The 21,438-nt window shown below is 39.6% G+C and overlaps 1 protein-coding gene across 2 annotated transcripts in view; it reads left to right on the top strand.

Moving 5' to 3' along the window:
- The window catches only part of LOC148039757 (Methyltransferase MT-A70 family protein), a 231,150-nt gene that overhangs the window by 182,282 nt on the left and 27,430 nt on the right, over positions 1–21,438 (top strand). Inside the window, exons 6-9 of one of the 2 annotated variants that reach the window (XM_087693648.1) lie at positions 4,220–4,397; positions 7,501–7,608; positions 8,721–8,820; positions 8,937–9,341. In XM_087693648.1, coding sequence (XP_087549774.1) covers positions 4,220–4,397; positions 7,501–7,608; positions 8,721–8,820; positions 8,937–9,100 — 550 coding nt within the window. In that variant the 3' untranslated portion in view covers positions 9,101–9,341. Of the gene's footprint in view, positions 1–4,219; positions 4,398–7,500; positions 7,609–8,720; positions 8,821–8,936; positions 9,342–21,438 lie in introns of those variants that run through there. The other variant, XM_087693652.1, reaches the window with a different exon arrangement.

Here is a 21,438-nt window from a genome sequence, read left to right as displayed (position 1 = left end):
TTACCCTTTGTATTATCGCATGCATTGGCATTCTGCTCATGTAAACATGCATGTGTGCGCACTTATCCCTTTTTGGTCTTTTGGCGTGGTTGACTTTGGATCCACCATATTCATGGCATTACCCATAGTAGTCTCCAAGGCAGTTTTTTCTTAGCTTGTCTGCTTGTTTTGCTTGTCTTTCTAGCTTCAAATATTTGCTATATCCACACCTTAGCCTTATTCTTTTTCACCGATACCCAATAATGGTAGAGATAGTTTACTTGTTTTGTGAAGGTCTTGGGTTTTACCATCCTTTATCATTCTCCCATTTGGGGCACGGATAGTCAATAGGATGAAAACTGATTTGAACCTCACACTTCTAAATCTATCAAATCTAAAAAGACCTTATAAAAAAAAAAAACAAAGAGAAGTCCATAGCTGATCCATCCACCTTTGTAGGGCTTGGTAGGCCATTGGACAGCCGATGTGCACCCTTTGTCCGATGCCATGTCCTCTCTGAGGTGATCACTTGGGCTCCCTTGGTAAGATAACCATCGCCTTTGTAGTCTTAGTAGGCCACTGGGCAGCCACACGCACCCTTTGTCCGATGATCTAGCTACTTTGGGGTGGGACGCCTTGGGGTAAAAGATAAATATAACGGGCTTGGCCGGCCTTCCTTCTCGTGGCACTGTTGTTGGGCCTGAGAGGGGGATGTTGAGCTAAAAATGCATTAGCTTTACGGTTGTGACTCCTCTAACTTGTTGCTCTAGAAATCCCATCCTCTGCATGGTGTTATCCAACAACTCCCAATCTACATGGTCATATATCTTTTCGTAATCGAGAAGTGCAATGAGATATTGATTCTTGGAATGGAGAAGAGCAGTGGACTTCTAGAAGGTGAAGAGGGTGTCCAAGATGCCACTCTTGAATAAAATAAGTCTAGCTGGGGTGGATAATGTTTGGCATTAATGAGCCAATCTTAAACCAGTCGCTTTTGCAAGGATCTTCTAAGCGGTTCCAAGCAAAATGACAGTTGTCTAGTGACTAGTTTCCAATCTATCCCCACTATCTTTGGGAATGAGATGGATTAATCCCATAGATAGTCTCTTTGGCATGTCCCTTGACGACATGATTGCGTGAAAAGTTGCAATGGGACTTGTAATGATAAGATCCTAATAGCTCAAGAAGTGCTTTTGTCCAATCCATCATCTCTTGGACACTTGCTTGAGGGCAAGGCCAAAAAGTGCCTTCTTAAGCTCTCCTCTATGAGAAGAGCCATCATATGCCCGCTCATCTTGTTGGTAACCACTCACTTGGTACTATGCCATACTAACCCTCTATATCTCTCATAATCAGGGGGTCTAGTCATGGATCCCAACAAGGCTGTGTAGTACTCTGTAGCTACCTGCCGTGCCTCCTGAGGCCACGTTCTATGGATCCATCAACTCTCTTGATTCTCCACACATGGGGCCTCGAATGTTTAGGCCTCATAAGGTGGTAGAAGTCTCTATTACCTCAGTCTCCTGTCTAAGTTTAAAAGCAAGATTTTGTGTGGAATTCGTACTCTGATCTAGCTTCCTTCATGGCCGCAATCTTTTGCTATGGCAAAACTCATGCTCTCAGTTATCCATTTGCAGCCTGAACATCTCTTCTCCTCCCCCTGGAGCATAGCTGGTAAAGATCTAGCAGTCCTCTTCCTCTCTAGAAGGCCCTGTCTCCTAGTCGTTGCCTTCTTTGTGAAGGAGCTGGTCTCCTGTATGTTCTTGTCCAAGTCTCTAGCTGTCTACAACTGAGAAAGGTATGGAACCTTTCTCAGTTGTAGTTGGGGTGTATAACTGAAATTTGTGCAATCAGCGCTTTGAGATCCTTGTTGTAGAAAATAGGACATGAACCAAAGGATCATGTTCTCTGATCTGAAATATGAAATCCTCCCATCCAGCCTGCTGTCCTCCTATATGGATCTCTGCACATCTGCCTCTCCTATCTAACAAGGCCTCCACCATTTTGAAGTCCCTGCTTAATCGAATGTTTTACCTAGGGTAAGGACTAATCAAGGGTAATCCAAAATTGTCTCTGCCAGTTTGGCCATTTGGGGCATAAATGACAAGATCCCAGTAACTACACCCTTCACTCTCATCAAGACCTGTGAGGCTCGTCTTGAAATCAGAATGCCCCAATCCTGAACTTCTTGGGTCACTGCACATGTAAATGCTATGTTGTGAGCCTTTAGAGTGTGAGACTGGTGGCAGAAGATCAAAAAGATGCAGGTGATAATGATGAGACCAAGGCGAAAGACTGCTGGTGATAATGGAGTCACAAAAGTGGCAGCTTAATATAGACAAGGGCAGCACAAGAGGGCTGACCTGCTGCCAGTCCTAAAATTGGTATACCTGCTACTGCATGAGACGGCAGACACTCCAAACTGGCCTCCCAACTGAAAAAGATGCCGTCCAGGCTGCCATGTGACCAAAAGATGAAATGTGCCCATAAAAAGGCTGAGAACAGTGCGAACAGGCTTAGAACAGGATTTAAATGACACTCCTAATGCATGCACACCGAAAAGGCATGGTAGAGCTCATATGTCTCTGTCAAACTTTGATGGAGCTCACAAGCAGGTTAACTCTTTAGCCTTGTCTCTTGAGTCTTCAGTCTGTAATATGCCTGTCATTATCTATATGATTTGAACTTAGGGCAGCAGTCTATATTTGCCATTTGGACAGCAGTGTATAATTTTGTGTGCAACACCATTTGGCATTAGTACTTATCTCGTGTTCAGTATGCGATAGTTTGGCACATTTCATTAAAAAGTGATCGTCTCTTGGACACTTGCTTGAGGGCAAGGCCAGAAGTGCTTTCTCGAGCTCTCCTCTATGAGACGAGCCATTATATGCTCATCTTGTTGGTGACCACCCATCTTATACTGTGCCATGGTAACTCTCTGTCTGTCATAATCAGGAGCTTTAGTCATGGATCCCAACAGGGCTTTGTATTACTCTGTAGCCACCTGCCACACCTCGAGGCCTTGTGATATGAATCCATCAACTCTCTTGAGTCTCCATACACCTGCCTCGAGTTTCTAGGCCCCGTAATGTGGAAGAGGTCTCTATTACCTCAGTCTCATGTCTAAGTTCAAAAGCAAGATTTCCCTGGAGTGTAGCTAGTAAAGATCTAGCAGTCCTCTTCCTCTCTAGAAGGCCCTGTCTCCTGGTTATGACCTTTGTGAAGGAGCTCATCTCCTGTAGGCTCTTATCCAAGTCAATAAAGTAAACATGCAAGTGAACTGGTATTGCCTTCAGGCTGTTATACACCTGCACAATGGTCACAACACACAAACAGAAAGGGACACAGCAGTATTGGTAAAGGAAACATGTATCGTGGAGTGGAAGGTACAGCCACCAACTTCAGACTACACCCTTGTGATGCTGCACTTATGAGATTCACTATGGAGGCTGGAGACCATATGTAGAGTGACTGGCTTGCGTTCACTACCAGCTCCATTTTAGTCCTTTTGGACCCAACCAGGGGGCATCTCTACAAAGCTCCAACTAGAAAGGGAATCATATGGGCTACCCTGTGAATCATGAATCCGTGGCGGCATCAAAGCATGGATCCCAAGGTCTTACATGAGCAAAGAAACCAAGACTCCATACACCTGCTTTACTAAACAAACTGATAAATCACCATTTTGATAGAGCATTGAACATAATAAAAGCTCTGGATTGCATTTTCTTCTGCCACTTCCTTGGTCCAAGCTTTTTAGCCAAGCCTCATCATAATGCTCCCTCATGAAGTAAACATCTTTTAAGTTTCTTCCAAGGTTTGCAATATTGACTCTCTCGCGGAGTCCCTGCGCTGTTGTCATTGATGAGCTTGTAACTTTATCAACATTTGAATCTATGCAGCTGTACACTCGTGGTTTTGTAATACTTTAGACTGTGTGTGACATCAAAGTGGAACAAAAATCCACCATGAAGGACAAAGATAGAACTCATGTCAGAGGCCAAGGGTTAAGAGCAAAAGGGGAAAATGTAAACGTTGCTTCACTCGAAAGAATTGGCAACTAAAAGCTTTTTTGTGAGACATTTGATAAATGCTAATAAATGCAGGCTATAAGCATAAAGCAGTCATCAAGATAAAATAGCATTCCCTACACAAGCATTTAGACTCATGTTTATTGGTTTTTTCCCAGCTTCTCTGAACTAGGTGGGTCGTTCTATTCAAATATCTATTTGTTTTGCAGGTATCCAACTATTCCCAACAGATACTTGCTCTCTCTCCCATTGCATAAGTTAGTGCATCCTGAAGGAGCTCTTGTTGGCCTGTGGGTAACAAATCGTGAAAAACTTCGTTCTTTTGTTGAAAATGAGCTTTTTCCCAAGTGGGATGTCAGGAACATCGTGACTTGGTATTGGCTGAAGGTAAGCCACTCATCAGTTGCCTGCTAGGAAGTGGATGGATAAAAGCATTCACACCCATTGCTGTCCTTTGTCTTTTGTTTTGTCATAATGCCTGTGCATCCAGCAATAGTTTGTGCATCTGTCTGAAGAGCGGGAACTAGACAGCTGAATGTTATTCTGTGATTCCTGCAGAAATGGACATTTCAGGTTTTGAAATTCTGGTCATATTTGGAATACACTGCCAAGTTGTGTCATCAGCTGAATTGCCCAGCCTTAGCACAACAATTTGCAGTATCTTTTCTTCTATATGGCTGGTTTACAATTACTGAACACTTGCCTATAGCAGCAAAACTTTGGCCATAAGTCTGTGAACTAAACTATAATCATCTACTGTTATTTTCTTTCAATGTGGAACTTTACCCAGCAAAGTGAAAGCTGCTCTTGGTCAGTCAGTAGACTTGCTTCACTTATTTCACCCCACAGCTGACATTGATTTCTTGTTCAATAATAGCTCTGTGCTTCCACCCCCGAATACCCATTTCTGTAATCATGAAGTCCGACTTGCATTCTCAAAACAAAGCTGACACAACAGCATCCATCTTCAAGAACATGCAACCAAATGAGCCAAATTGAGATTCTAACCATGTTTACAAATGATTTATGTTTTAGGTAGTTTTATCACATGGAATGATATATGTTTTAGGTAGTTTTATCACATGGAATGATATTTGATGAGAATAAGGTTGATCATCCAAATACATGTAAACATATAAACCCAACCATAGATGTGCTCCACCGGATGCCCAAAGACAGTGCTTTGGATGTCTCCAAGCCTGGCTTGGGGCATCCACTGTATGCATCTGAGCCTACCAACTACCCGCAGCTAGCCTGCTATGGTGAAGAGACCCACCTTGGCTGCCAGCTTGTCCGAGAAAGGCCATTACTTACCCCTGGTGGCATATTTACCTGCAACAAAAATAGCTAATCTTGCAATGGCAACAGCTCATGACTAGGAAATGGCAACAGCTAGGAAATGATAGAGAAAAAGCATGTGTGAAACTCTGAAAATATGAAGTTTCTATCAAAATTAAAGGGAAACCAGGAAAAGAGGAGCCAAAAAAGGACAACACAAAAGGGTCATTTAATAGATCAAGAGGAGATGCCCCCTCTAGTGGGCATTGGGGTGTGTGGTCTCTTAGGAAAAGGGAGTGATGTTATAACAATGATTGCTTAAAATGCATTCGCAAACCCTATCTCTGTTAAGTTTGTGAGAAGGATAAAGCTGTACTTTATAGAGTCCTGACATTGTGAATAATGTCTTGACAAAAAGTAAGCATGTCAAGATTCTCGAAAGGTCTGTTTTTGAGGTCTTTCAGATCAATGCACCATCCCTTCGACTTTCTCAAAAGCAAGTTCCAGTAACTACATTGCCGCTTATGAGAGGCTTTGTTGCCTGTTAAGATAACAATCCAAGGTGGTGGTTGTGGAAAAAAAGTGGCAGGTTCATGTTCAGCATAATCAATCCTTCATGTGTCTGGGGTCTCAAAATGCTAAGAATTTGAGTGCCTTTTTACAATGGCTAGTTTTGTGGAGAAGTACATGGAGACATGAAATATAGTAAGCAGCTTCTTAGTTCATGGCAATAAAGGCAATTCAATCTACATGTAAGCCATGATAGATTGTACTATTCACAATCTACACACCATCTTTGAAAGATACCTTCTCTTACATGTGCATAGAAAACATTCCATCCCAACAAGAGTACCTTTGATGGCAGACAATGTCCATAAGCAGAAACATTTCACTAGGCCCAAAAATCCTTTTTTTTAATAGTTTTGAGGGATGACATGATATCACATAGGATGCACTATACCATTTTGCCTATCTTTTATTGTTGCAAAGGATGACATGATATTACACAGGATGCACTATACCATTTCGCCCTTCAGATTGGGAGTTGCCATTTTCTGAGCTAAAAACCACGAGCTGGTGAGCTGAGGTGATTTATAAATGAGAACATCTCAGAGATTTGGGTATATTTAGAGGAAGGTATATTTATGTATTCAACTTCTTATAGGAGTTACCTCAAAGGAATCAAGTAGTTGAAAGAAACACATGCCGTGGTCCTCAAATACTTTAAAGACTAGTCTCAAATTTTTTATCAAGAAAGTGTTTAGATGCTAGCTTTCAAAGGTTGCCTTATGCAATACCAAAATCTATACATTCTAGGGTGATGCCTCAAAATTTTACAGTAGGCAAAAAAGGGGTGTTATGAGGTCATCAGGTAATATGTCCTGTTATATTACTCTTTTGCAAGGTCTCTACCAACATAAACCATAAGGACAAATTATTTACAGGTTTAAAGAGATTATAGACCAATCAAGAGTGCGTCTTTGAAAACTACTTGAAGAACTATGTAAAGCGAGAGGAATGAAAAACATTAACTTCAGGATTATTAGCTCAGTAGATGCGCATACCCCCTCAAACCGGTGTTCAAAAGTTCTGCATTCCTTCACCTGCATCAGGCAAAGCTTTTTGGCCAGCCATAAAACCCATCCTTTCAGATTTGCATGTCTGCCCACACTATAACTCCATGAGTTAATCAATTCAGCAGATCACCAAAATTGATGGCTTTTAGCACAAGGACCTCCTGATCCATGAACCGACTTCCTGCCTCACTAGTATGCTCAATGGAAAATGGAAACTGCAATCAGATTTTTTCATTTTTCAAGGGTCTTTAGGGGTTCTTATTGCTGAAGTATCTTGGATCTTTGAAATCATTCTAGAAGTTTGTCAATGGCCAGAAATTGATTCGCCATTTACATACCAAGTAATCCTGGTCACCATATTGTTATTTCTCAGTAGATCAAAAATCTTTGTTCCACATTTCTCACATTTAATGTTAGGCATAGATGTTGATCATTCGACTTTAACCTGTTTAAAGAATCCACACTAGTTGAATAAGCTAGTAACACTCAATTCTCCAGAATGAAAAATGTTCATTTCTCCAGGTTGGAGCTTTGTTTGTTCCATGGAATGCATACTTTTCTTAGTCTCTCTTTCTTAACTTGTTCCTTTTGCTGAGGAAGAAGATACTTTGTATATTAAGAACATGTCTGTGCAGGTCAAGTCAAATGGGGAAATGGTGAGCACGTTGGATTTGGCACATCATAAACCATATGAATGCCTTCTTCTCGGGTACTTACCAGCTCATACAGACAATCTGTGTAAGGTATGCATTCCTGAACTGTAATAGAACAAGCATGAAACCTTGCTAGAAATGAAGCAAATGAAGATGTTTCTCTTGTAAGAACTAGTTTTCTCAGTTATCAAGTGCTTCACTTCTACAAAATAAATGTAATTAGACTGATCTTCAAATAATGGGAGTAAGCTGCCAAAGCAAAATTTCAATAGAGGTGTTTTCCTTCCATGAGGATTCAGATTTACCATTTCATACAGTTCATATCACCGTTTTGTCTTGTCCCAGTTGCAAAGTCAGAATTCCCTCATCTGATTTGTGAGTGGCAAATGTTATATGGAAACACTAAATTTGCAGAACCTAATGTCAAGATTGAAAGTGATTGGAGCTTAAGGAACTGTTTTATGTTTACCAATGGATCATAGATACGTGTTGTTATAGATGTGGAGGTCACCCTCTACATTGTATTGAAAGAAGTGCACTCTCCCAAGTAAAAGGCAGGCCTATACCAGCTGTATATTCTCAACCATTCTACTATAGAGTCCTTTGCCAAGGCTGGCTCTTAAGTAGGCATAGTTGTCAACAGTTTAACCTGGCTCTTCATTAGACATAGTTGTCAACAATTGGGGACATCGCCCTGGGAACAGGAACAACATACACTGAGATGATGGCCTATTCTGCAACTCATGTTATCTGTCACACACTGAAAACTGCTAAGTGACTATGATTACAGAGTTGTAGCTGGCTATGGGTTGATCGCTTGAGCCAAGCTAGTGTAAGACCCAGGAATAAGTATCTCTGATTTACTAGTAACAATTATGTCAGCAATAGGCAGCCAAAATGTTTCCAGGCATTTCTTACATGGTCATTGTGTTCCTGAACAAAATTGGGAAATACTGGCATGCATTAGTGTCTGGTGATTACTACATTTTGAGTGGACACTCTCTGACAGAGCTACCAAACGCTTTGTTGTAGCATACCAAAGCTTAAAAACTCTGCTGTGCACTACTAGACATAGAGCATTAACGATTTCTGCAGCAATTCCTGACATGTTTAGGACTGTATAGCTATGATGTTGGTCTGGAATGTGGCTAGGCACAAGGATTACAGACTTTACTTACAGGTTCTAGTTTATTATCTGGCAGGAAAGTTCAGTTGTGCAGAGTCCAGCTGCAAAAACCCCTCCTGATAAGCAAGTTCTCATCAGCATCCCAGGCGATCATTCTCGGAAACCACCAGTAGCATGTATCCTTATGATGATCAAGTGTGATAAATTAGGTTAAGCTACTAGTAAGTTTCCCTACTTGTCATGCTGCAGATTGAAAAGAAGAATGTAAAGCAGGTTCCTTAACACTTGGGAGTGTTGCTCTCTGCCTATGTTCCTGGTTCTGCAGCTCCAAAAGGCTTGGAGATTTTTGCTCGAGAGATGAATCCAGGCTGGGTATCATGGGGCAATGAGCCACTGTATTTTCAACATCTAAGTTACTTTCAAAGGGCAGAAACTTCAGCTGATATGCTGACATAAAATCTTAGTGTATCTTCATAGCCGTTTTTAAGCTATGAGAATACTTTCATATTCAAAAAGCATGTTCCATGGTTTGCAATCAGTTTAGTGTTTCTTCATTAGTGTACCCTAATGGAAGTTTTAAACAACATTAGAATGGCTTGCAACCAGTTTGTGATTGGTGATGCTTTTGGGGAAAGTTTGTTGCAGTAAGACTATTCAGAATGGACTCTGACTATTCATGGACTCCTGTATTTTCAAATGAGAGGATTTTGGTCATTGAAGGTTCAGATATCTAGTAATAGTTTTGAGTTTAGGACCTTGGTTGTTACTAGCGGTAACATATTTTAGTTTGACAATAATTGGTGATTGCTATACATAACTCTGAGCAAATGCAAGGTATTTTTTTTAATGTTTTGAGAAATTACGAGGAAAGGGAGCATTACAAAGCTGCAGGAGAGAGAGAGAGAGAGAGAGAGAGAGAAGACAAAATAAGATAAGATCTATTAACGTCTCTAAAAGGTCAGAATGGCCCATGAGACCATAACCAATACAACTGGTATCATCGTCTCTCATCAGAGTAGAAGAGAAAATTTATATGTAGGTCTACATGGTAGATTGGAATGAAATGGAAAACTGATGGAAAACTAAAAGAGCTGGAAAAACTAAGTTTAAAAAGAGTGTAGAGTATCTTCCCCTCAGTCTATGGAATCCACCAAGACTCTGCAAGCTACCTTCGACCGAGTCAACGCGCCAATCTGCATCTGTAACGAGCAATCGTGATGCGAATGTGATGCATATGGGCATGCCTATGTTACCGACTAGGTACTCTAAGGCGTCGTGCCCTGCGTAATGTTGTAGCTCTGTTAATTGTGATGCTGCTTGATGATGTCCCTCGATGACACCTATCAATAGGAGATGTAGTGTTTGGGGTGGCAGCAGTTGGGGGTTCAACTACACTGAAAAAGTTTGTAATTGCTCTTCGAAGGGGTGGATGAGGCAAGGGTCACCTCCTATCCTGTAACAATACCGCTTTGCACTGTTGGAGCTCCGATAAGAAAAGACCCAAACATATTTGGTCCTCATAGTCCATCAGCTGTTTTAGTGATCCAAAGTCCTCCTTAAAGAGGCAATGATAGTAGCCTTGGATATCATAGTATACAGTACATCTACAAATGTAGTGCTTCTCTGTTTCTGGTTCTCATCCACAAAGCTGACACATCCTCTCATTGGTTGCAATATGGCTCCATCGACCTATCTCAATCATCAGTTAATGTGATGAGGTGTGAATTTGAAAAAATTTCAACTCGGAGTCCGTAAGGCAGTTGAGCATCCATGTATCTCGGTCTCACTGTGAAACCATCATGAGAAAGTTGCAAGAACATTAGTATTGTGCCATTTTCGCACCTAATGAGAGAGAGAGTGTGTGTGTGTGCGCGCGCGTGCGTGTGTGTGTGGATGCTTCCGGTCATACTTCATGAAATTTTGCAACTCTAAAAGTAGACAACTCTGTAACCAATCCTTTGGACTGCATTAATTTTAATCTTTGCACGTTTGCATGTCCAATATGTTTATGCCATATTTTAATATTTGCAACCACTCATTTTTTTTTAATGTACATAGTAATATTCATAGTAAAAATTTCAACATCTAAAGTGAACATATGGTTAACTCTACTTTTTTATATGGCAACTTGCACTTATCATTAGAATCTTTCACAATGCAGCCTTCTATATTAAATCGACCAATAGATACTAAATTCTTTGTGATGGATAGTACATGTAATACATTTTATAGACTTTTTGTTTGACTATCATACAAGGACAAAGAAACTTTTTCAATGTTTGAGATTGGGTGGCATGAATCATTGCACGTTTGTACGTAACCTAGATTTTGTAAATCATGTCTTTCTTTAAACCATTTAATATGATTGATTATATGATTAGACGCATCTAAATCAATATACCATACATTATCATGTATCTTTTTTTGTATCAACGTTCATTATATACTGTATAATAAACACATGTTGATTTTTATATTTATTTTGCCATAAAGACCATGTATAGTTTTCTTGTTACATGATGAGTAAAATTCTTAGATATGGTCACAACTTTTTTTTAATGATTCACTTTGCATGTTAATCTCTTCAATTATTATGAGAGACTAACTCATTAAAAATTGGAAATGACTTTCGTACATACATAGAAGTGATAAAGAATTTTTAGATCTTATTATTAAGGCCACTTAAAGTAGATGAAATCAAATCATCATCATCAAGTATTATATCAATAGTTATTAAGGCATCTATAATGCTTTTTACTTTTAAAACATATTCATTTATAGATATTTTCTTTTCACAAAGTATTTAATTTTTGCTTGAGTTGAATCTTTTATGTCTTTGTGTTTATAAAAAATATATTCTCAGAGATTGTTCAAGTTATATGTAATTTTTTTATATTTTTAAAATGTTTCAACATAGTGTTATTAATGATTGTAAATAGTTAATATATTATAGCTTTATCTTTTGTATTTCATTCTTTTCATGTCTTTAATTCTTCTACAGTTGTAGAATTACGTAGCTTTTGCTACTTTTCTTCACCTAAAATAAACTCAAATGCCTTTTCAAATAAGAAAGTTTGTTATACGAAACTTCCATGATAGATAGTTGTTCTTGTTCAGCTTCTTAATGATAAGGTTTACACTGTTTTTTACCATTATCACAAAATTAATACAAAACAGTAGGCAAGTCTTCTGCAACCTCATAACAAGTGCACAACAATACCCAAAGTAACACATTACTAATTGCTTAATAATACATTTAATTTGTAACTCGTTAGCAAATAAAACTTGTGTTTGCTTCTAGGTAGCAAATACCTCAGAACTTACAGATTCGAAATCTATAATATGTGTATCATCTTTCAGTCGATACAATTGAACTTGTAATATACCCAAGAACTGTTATTTGCAACCTTATGGGTCTAAAATGAGGCTTGAAATAGCCTCAAATGGTCAAAAAGGTTGCAAATAAAGGACTTATCTATAGAATATACATTGTTCTATCCGCACGTCAAATCTCATAGTAATATGAGATTTTTGCTATGCCCTGCTTTTAGTGTCTTTATATGCTCTATCCAAGAGAAAGAGTAGAGAATGGAAGAGCTTCCTATCCATTGCTTGCTTGAATCCTTACTTCTTCTCCTTCACTTCAACCTTAACCATCCTCTCTTAGTAGTGCCACTCTGATACTACATCATGAATTAGGTAGAGGGGAGGAGACAAGGGGGGGGAAGGGAAGGGAGGTTTGCTTGAGCTATTGCGCTAAACGGATACCATATACACAAGAGGAAGCTCACTCAAGAACACAAGAAGAGAGATCGAGACCAAAATGTTTCTTATTAGTTTATTTTTCTTTCACACACAATACAATATACACAAAGTATAGATAAGACATAACATAAAGAAAAGTGGTCTACTAAGTCAAACAGTGCATAACTGACTATACTAATCGATTGATGCTATAACTATGCTAGTTGTAGATATGTGCAATAAACTAAATATAATAAGTGAAAAGTTAATAGCCATGTGAGGATCATATTGATCATCGACATACTAAGTATAGATGTGCAGATCCATCTAGCTAGGTGGTCATTAGCAGCTTACTCTTATTTAGCACACCAATCTCCTTTTTAGGAAAGACTTGATTCCTTGGCATACAGCAATGTCTATTACTTCTTTGTTCTGACTTTTGTACTCTTTCAATTGACTAATCTTCTATAAAGCGAGCTTATGCACGATGGCTAGAGTCATCCTACATCTTGTAATAATGTAGTCTTGTATTTTTTTCGTAATTTATATAATTACCTATTGCAAAAAAAAAAAGTGAGAGGGAGATGGCGGATATTCTCCCTTGATACAATTTGCGACAGTTTCTTCAACCCCTTGGAAGGCACCTAGTTCCTTTGTACATTTGATTGTGATTCTTGTACTCTTGGATATGTTATAGTTTTGAGATTTTGAACGATAGCCTAAAGCCATCTTGCATCTTGTAATCTTATAATCTTTTTTTTTTTCGTAATTAATACAATTACTTATTACACATACACACACACACACACAAAGTGGCCTATGAAAAAAAATATCAAAAATACATGTACAATGAGACAATGCTAGAGTAACAAGCATATCTAGTGTGGTCTCATTGATCTCAAGATCTATGCATGATGCCACCTATAATGTGGTCCATAGTCACTTGGGTGATGTTCCTCATGGTGAGTCTTTGATGTCTTATAATGATGGCTTTGATCCAACTATGGTGCCACCTCCTCAGTAATGGTCCTAGTAGGGTGGGGTGGGGGGGTCATGCTTACTGAAGCAAAATGGCTATGTCCAATGTGACTCCGCATTGTGGAATGGAAGGTGTTTGGTGAGGTGGATGCCTCCGTTAGGCTAGTACTATCTATAGGGTTTGCTCTATGAAAAAAGTGATATTTACCAACTTTAAAGATTACACTAGCATAATTATGGGAATTTTAGTAGCTTGGGTCTTAGAGGGTCTTTTATTCAAAATCATTGCAATTTCTCAATGGTAGAATGGGGTCGTACTAGTATTCTTGTGTATACTTCATGTTTCCTTAGGGCTTCCCCTTGCCTTTTTCATTTGCCTTTATGGAAGGACAACTGTAGATGTAATGCCCAAAGCCTTTATGCATGTAGCATGAGTCAAAAAACGTCACAACCATACCTCCCTACTAAATGCCAATGATACTGGCATCGAAGAAAAGCATCTCAAGGACTTAATTATGTTAGTTCCAAACGATTCATACATACTTTTCCACCCATGGAGTCCATTCTTTAACATTCGGCACATAGAAGACTCACCCCAATACTTTGGGTAGGTTGATTACTTCATCATCCATCTAATACAACGAGAGGGGGGATAAATGTTTATAGTCCAAGTAGGGTTATCATGTTTGATGGACAAGTAAAATGATTTATTAACATTTGTAGAATGCCAAGATGACCTAGGAGACCATAAGTTACAATTATTTGTAAAATGGGACAAATGTTTGGGAAATAAACAATAAAGAAAATGAAATCTAACTATAGTTTTCGAAAATAGAAAGCCTTGCTAGTACCATAAGGGATGAAATTGACTTAGGAGAGCCATGTCAATACATACCATCTTAAGAAATCCCTCATCAGTCTATTGATGCATAGCTTCACTATCGTCCCATATAGAAAAAAGCTTGGGGGAGCTTGGCTTTGGCTTGAGATATGATTTGTTGTATGCTACTATGTATGTGTCATTGACAAGGTTGTCAAGATCTAGAATGACTCAATCAACCAAGTTAAGCCACTTGATCAATCAATCTCCCTTAAGTAAATGTAAGTTTAGGATGTGTAGGGGGCAAGGTATCCTTTTGGTTGTAGATTGAGATTAGTTTGGGGATGTTTGGATACTCCTCAGGAAGAATTCAATGTATTCTCTTTGGATGTGCCCTTGACAACCAAACTGATGCTCTCTCTTTGAGGATGGTCTCTCTTAGTCCTCCTATCTCCAAGAGAAAAAGACCAAGGAATCTTTGGTCTATGTGGTCCATGACTATCAATAACAATGGCCTCAAATCCCACAGTGAGTCTAGCAATGATACAAGACATACAAATCTAAGGCATACATTTCTTTGAAGGTGCTGATATATATCTACTAGTCTCAATATCTAGCTAGTGTGAAGATGTGTATATTTGGCCAATAGCACATCCAATTCCATGTGATAAGTGGGTAACTATGTACAACATGTCTACAATAAATCCACCCTCAATCGTGCGAAGAGAATGGTCTTGGTAGAAAGCCATCTTCATCCCATCTCATGCACTAGTGTAAACAAGGTCCTCCTGGGCTCTAGGCGAATAAGATTGTGTGATGATATTTGAAGATCTATGAATGACTCAAGAGTGAGAGATGGTGTATCAAGGAAATGCCAAAGGCTAGTAGCTTGTCCATGTTAAAGCCATGTAACCCAAACCATGATGCATTTAGATCTACCAACATGAAGTATCATCGTCAACCATGCAAATATGTATTTGGGAAGCTCCCATAACTTATGTATAAGTGACATTGATTTTGTAAGGTGGAATCGAAGGATCTTTCAACTCAACTCTAAGAATCTCATGTGGGACAAAAGCCTCACATCTCATCATCTTGGAAATCATGGATACCGATGGTCTCTCCATCACCTCCATCCATCATATATGTAGCCTCATCTATTGTTGTGGTTGAGGCTAGGTCCCCATATCATATTCCATGCAAGTGTTTGGATGTGACTGAAGTATGAAATAGTCATACCTTAGGGTGCTCCTACAAGCTACATGTGGAAGGACATCCTCTCCAACCTTGTCAATGCTATATGGCCCCATGCTAGTCTAGTCTCTACTATCTCTCTCATAGAGAAAGCGGACCATGTGAATAAGACACCTAGATATATATAAAAATCCACATCCTCCATCTCTTGTTGGCCATAGATTAAGTTGGGTGTTGATCTCCTAACCCACTTTGATGTGGTGCTAAACACCATGACCTTAGTTTTATCGAGGTAAACTAAGAGTCCACTATGGATGTGATGGAAGTATCAATACCCATATCTTAGTGTGCTCCTAGAGTTTGCATGTGTAAAGACATCCTCTCGATAGTCTCTACTACCCCTCTCATTGCAAAAGTAGGCCATTTAAATAAGACACCTAGATATGTATGACAATCTACATCCTTCATCTCTCATCGGCCATGGGTAAAGTCGGGTGTTGATCTCCTAACCCACTTTGATGTGGAACTAAACACCATAACCTCAGTTTTATCAAGGTAAACTAAGAGTCCACTATTCTATGCATAGGAATATAGTATATCTAAATGTCTCTATAACCTTTGTGGGGAGTCGACATCAACACAATATCATCTACCTACAACAAGAGAGTTATCCAACTACTTGTCATTCTAGCTTCTCTATCTCCTCCCTTAAACATGTACTTTGAGGTCTCATCAACATAGAGAACATCCAAGCTTCACTTGGATAGTGGAGTGAGTTGAAAGGACCTCAAGTATCTGTACTCTACTAACCACCTCCAACACCCTAGGTGACTTCTTTAGGTACTTTCATGCTAAATAACATGTATATCAATTTGGCCCTTAGTATTGTATCAAAAACTTTGTAGAAATAAAAAACACAACTATAGATCCATCTCGCATGGGCTCTATCTAAATCATAGCTTTAATTTAAAGGCCCTGCCATATCAAAAAACTTTTTCCAAATCTAGCATATTCATGTGTTGGGAGGACCCTCTATTTTTCTAATTGACTTGCCTCTAACTCTAGGACAAAGACATATAATTTGGCCAATGTGTGGCCAACCATGATGGTCCAATAATTAGCAGGTAAGGCGGGATCACGTGCATTGAGAATTGGTGCAATGGTGTTAGTGCTTCAATTGTTCGAGAAGCCTTCATACATGGCTCTATTAAACATGTATATATGTGCAAAATGTGACAATGGCCTCTTGGACCATACTATCTATGAAGAAAGTAAATGTCTATGTGCAAGGTGTCAATGGATCAAGAAGAGGGAGTTGACCTACTACATGTGTTAGGAGATATGATGGGTGTGGCCAGGCAATGCTCTTTGAAAAGTCTCCAAACCTTTATAGAATCCTTGCTCAAGAATACATGGTATAAAGCATGTGTATGTTCAAATATTCAAGTATCACAATGAAATACATCTATTGTAGTCCTCATAAAGTGGTCTCTATAGTAGTATAATATATTTGGGGGGATGGGTTCTCATGTCCTCCATGTACTAGTTACCTCGAAGCCTCAAAAGCTCTCCTAGGAAGTCTATCTAGGTGCAAGCCACGTACTCTTATGTATGAAGCTAATTGTCTCATGTGATACTCATGGTTTGCAATGGATCACCCATGAGAACATGATGATCTAATGTCTCTCAATCTATGTCCATAGATGTATGGCCAAGCCAAGGGTCCAAATAGGTATGTCATACATCATGGCTCATGTGACCAATGTGTCAAATAGCCACCTCAATGTGCATGGTTCATGTAACTACACTTAAATGGCATTGTCTCTTCAGAATGACCAATGTTGCATATCATCGTGTAGGTCAATCTCTAGCTATTTTGCCATGGTGAATCCTCCAACTGCTGTAGTAAATGTGACCTCTAAGTAGACATAACCATCTCGTACAGTGCATAGGTGCCCCAAATCATGTCTAATGGAATCCTAAGGTGTTGTGTCTACAATCTTTCTACTACTCTACTTCATGGGATTGTAGCAAAAGCTTTGAAATTTTCCACAAAGGAGTAATCGAGTCTCTTCTCCCTAACTTTCGCATGCCTAATCATCCCTCTTAGGGTGGAGATGTAGTCAAGTGTAGAGAAACCCTATTTGAATCCAACCTATTTTGTAGCTCTCAATCTTCCTCTCTCTACATAGGTGCTTAACTCTACCTCCATCTCTACTCCATATATTTTGGCCAATGTGTGGTGCACTATGATAGTCCTCTAGTTAAGGGAGATCAAGGGGATCTCCAGACTTGTGGATAGGCACAATGGTATGTATTGTTCGCTCGTCTAGAAAGCCTTTTGCCAATTCCCTTTCAAACATGAAAGCAAGGAGAAGGACCAAAATTTCCATTGCATGGATGAAGTGCTCACCTTGTATACATGTATGATACATCAATTATCCATGCTATAAGTGCTCTATCACTCTCCTCACCATATCATTTGTGAAGAAATTGGATGTGGTAGGGCAAGGCTTTGGAGGGTGTGGAATCGATGGTTGAAGTAGTACATCATATACAATCTCTTTGTATAAGAGTGTCATGTCTTTAGGTCTCTAATGGTTGAGAGATGGCACACTCCTATAATTTGTGCCATGGTGTGACCACATCTTTGCTCATGAATAGATGGCAATACATCCTAGTACTATGTCTAATATGCTCCCTTTTTATGATGAGTAAGGGTCCTTACCTACTTGCAAGCTTCCCTCTCTATAATATACCTTAGCTCTCTCTATGTTTCGAAGGTGTCTATATATCTCCTTGCACTTATCATCATGCCATAAGTTTTGGAGCATGTTCCCAGGTTTGGTGCATCCCATTGTCTGTGTAGAGTGTGGGAAGCTCTAGTGGGCAATTGAGTGAAGGATAAAGATAAGCTAGGAGGTGAATGTCCCTAGGCTAGAAATGTGCTCAAACTAGGTGATCCCGTTATAGACATATTGATTGTGTATGTGGACTAGTTCATGTGTGTAATAGAAGATGGTGGTTGGGTGTGGGTGTGGTAGCTAGAACTTATGGGTTCGGGGAGGTATCCATGGTGAGGGATAGGTTGATATAGTCTATTGCAATTGGGTAGGGGGAGATGGTGAAGGATTTAATTAGCTCCATTGTATGAATGGAACCTAAGACATAATCCAACTATGTTGGAACTAGTGCACTAAAAGTAGGTCAATACTCCAAATCTAGGCTACTTTCTCATCCCACTGTAGATAATGAGATGATATCATGACCCTAGGCCATATTGTGTACTATCTCCTCCAATGTCAAATGATACCCTACCTATGCCTACCTCTTCTACATCCTTCATCTATGGTGGCCTCGAGTCATATAAATCATATGTACCACATTGTTTGTTCTATGTCCTAGCATTAAAAACTTCCACTAAGAGAATCTCTCCCAGTGCAAAGTAGTGTACAATATCATCTAGGAGGTTTGTGAATGGTGACTCTCCACCTGCTTCTCTATCACCCTCTGGCTCATGTTGTTGCGTCTACCTAGTGGCATATCTCAATCCCGTCAAAGAAAAGTTATATAGGGTGATATATAGCACCCAGTCTTAGGAGATCTCCAACCTCATGCACATGTATCAACCATCAGTGCTAGCCAAATGCCATGATGCAAACTCGATCATGTAGCTTCTATTTGATCAATACTACCACTTCTCTTGACCCTCAAGTGGTTTCTTGCTATCTTATATAGCCTCTGTATGTGGACTTTGAGACACATCCTTATACTATAGGTAGTCCCCCTCTTAGGGATGTAGTGTAGAACCTTGGTTCTTTGTCACCTCCTCCATACTCCTTGGGTGTGTCTAGAGCAAACCATCGCAATTCCACACTATCGTTCATATCTTTGTGGTACCTATCTCATGGGCCATGCATCCCAATTTGACATCCTTGCCATCAATGATGACTCAACCATCTTTATATATTGCCGTCTTTCCTAGCTTTGATTATGTTGGATATACTAGTATGCATATGATCCACTTGCATCCTACTAAGGTTATTATCTATGTAGATGGGGTCACGTGGGAGTGCATGTAGTATGGCCTTCTTCTCATGAAGGTTATCCTCTCCACCTCATCTTAGAACCTCAATATTAGGGTGCACTTTGGGATGTGTGTGTGTGTGTGTGTGTGTGTGTGTGTGTGTGTGTGTGTTTGTCAAGGGGACTGCTTGTTTTGTTTTCATGCTTGTACTGTAAATTACGCGAACGAACCATGTTTCTTAAAAGGCTTAATTAATGAAGCTGATTTTAAATGTCACACATAAATGTGGTAGGACCTAATTAGAAAACTAAATCTATCAAGGGAAGCGGGTGGACGGAATCCCCAACGGGTCCATCATCTTATGGCAGGGTGGTCCCAGAGAACTGGGAGGCTTCTCACAAGGATTCATCGCCAAGTTGACTTTAGGTATTGTTAAGTTAGAGCCCGATTCATGCCGTTTTAGGGGACCGGAATGGGACTATGCCCTACGGGTAGAGAGGTTGAGTGGCACATCCCTCTCGTTTCCCATTCTCTTTGAACCAAGTGTGGTATGGATCTGCTTTGGATTGGGTATCTCTGCGTAAAGTAGGATGTCCAAAACCCAATGCTAGAATGTTGTTAGGAGACCTTGACGACTAGGAACCCATATTTCAGATCGATCCTAGTGGATTCGGTCGCAAACATTCCATTGCAAGGCGGACTTGGGAAACCCTAGGCGACAAACCCCGGAACATTCCATGGGAGTGCCGAGTGGCAACGCTTAGATTCGTTTCTTGATGGACTGCTAAAACGTGCTTAGATAGCCAATAGGCAAGCATGTTACAAAGTGAGAGTAAACCCTTGGAAGCATCAATAAGTTGATGTCATCTAGATTGTCTTGTGACTATTGAGGACCCTTGAGCACTATGACCACATTGAAATCATATTATCAATTGTGCCAGAGGAGCTCTAGCAAGGATGGTAAGCTTCTTGTAAATTGAAATTGTGAAGGATAACTTGTGCACATTGAAAGAATCCCATGAATTGTTTATGTGGATCACCTAGGGTAGAGTAGGTTCAGCATCAAGACAAACAACTCTCATTAAAAGAGGAAGCATTGGGCCTAGATTTGCCATAAGGGGCATGGGAACAACAATAGCACAACAAGTCATACTACATATCCAACAACAAGTCATACTACATATCCATGCAATGATGTATCAAATCATGAAGATTAGCTAAAGAGACTAAGGTATGATCAGTCCCAAGAGGAGTTGACATAGATGTAACACAAAACTTGGTTTGAACATCATAGCTTAAGTGGAATATAAAATATTTAGGTTAGTCAAGCCACTCAATTGACTTTAAAGCATGAGATTGAGGAAGAGGCAAACATGGAAATGACCACTAAGAACACTAGCGTGCAAGGGAATCCCACACCCAAATGTAAAAGAAATAGAGACCTTAGAGATTAAAAGTGCCTCACTAGCCATTAAGGGCACAAGTATTCCTACACAACTTGTTTGGACGATTCACGATTAGAACTAGTTACAACACATCACAAAATAGAAATGAAATTGAAAGGCAACGACCCTAGCCTTGAATGCTCTATGGGAAACATTTCACGAATGAGCCAAGTCATAATGCATGAATTGTATCTAATAGCATAGTTAGGCACTGAAAGTCTCGCATTTGAAAGGTAGGGTTTGTATACCTAGGCCTTGAGAACAAAGAACTTATATCACCTATCTATCTTAGGGTCAAAGTTACTACAAAAACAAGGCATACTATTGATTTTCTCATCGATGAAGGACTAGGCTTTAATGTACTAACTTATGAAGCATGGATGGAAATTAGTCAAGCAGAGGTTACACCAATGAACATAACCTCAATCCCAATGGGAGAAAGTTGTATTCTCTCATAGCTAAATGGAAAATACTTATGACTATGGAAATTGAAAGCTTAAGCATCTGTAGCACATACTTTCGAACTATGAATATGTGAGAAAGGAGATCCTCCTCAATAGAACTTTCAAGAGGGAAATAAAATGTG

This window comes from Lygodium microphyllum, chromosome 2, assembly GCF_053477565.2.
Source record: "Lygodium microphyllum isolate KBCC chromosome 2, Lygodium_microphyllum_v1.1.10, whole genome shotgun sequence".
Lineage (NCBI taxonomy): Eukaryota > Viridiplantae > Streptophyta > Polypodiopsida > Schizaeales > Lygodiaceae > Lygodium > Lygodium microphyllum.
The sequence above is the reverse complement of the archived record's forward strand: the minus strand, read 5'-3'. Positions and strand labels throughout refer to the sequence as shown.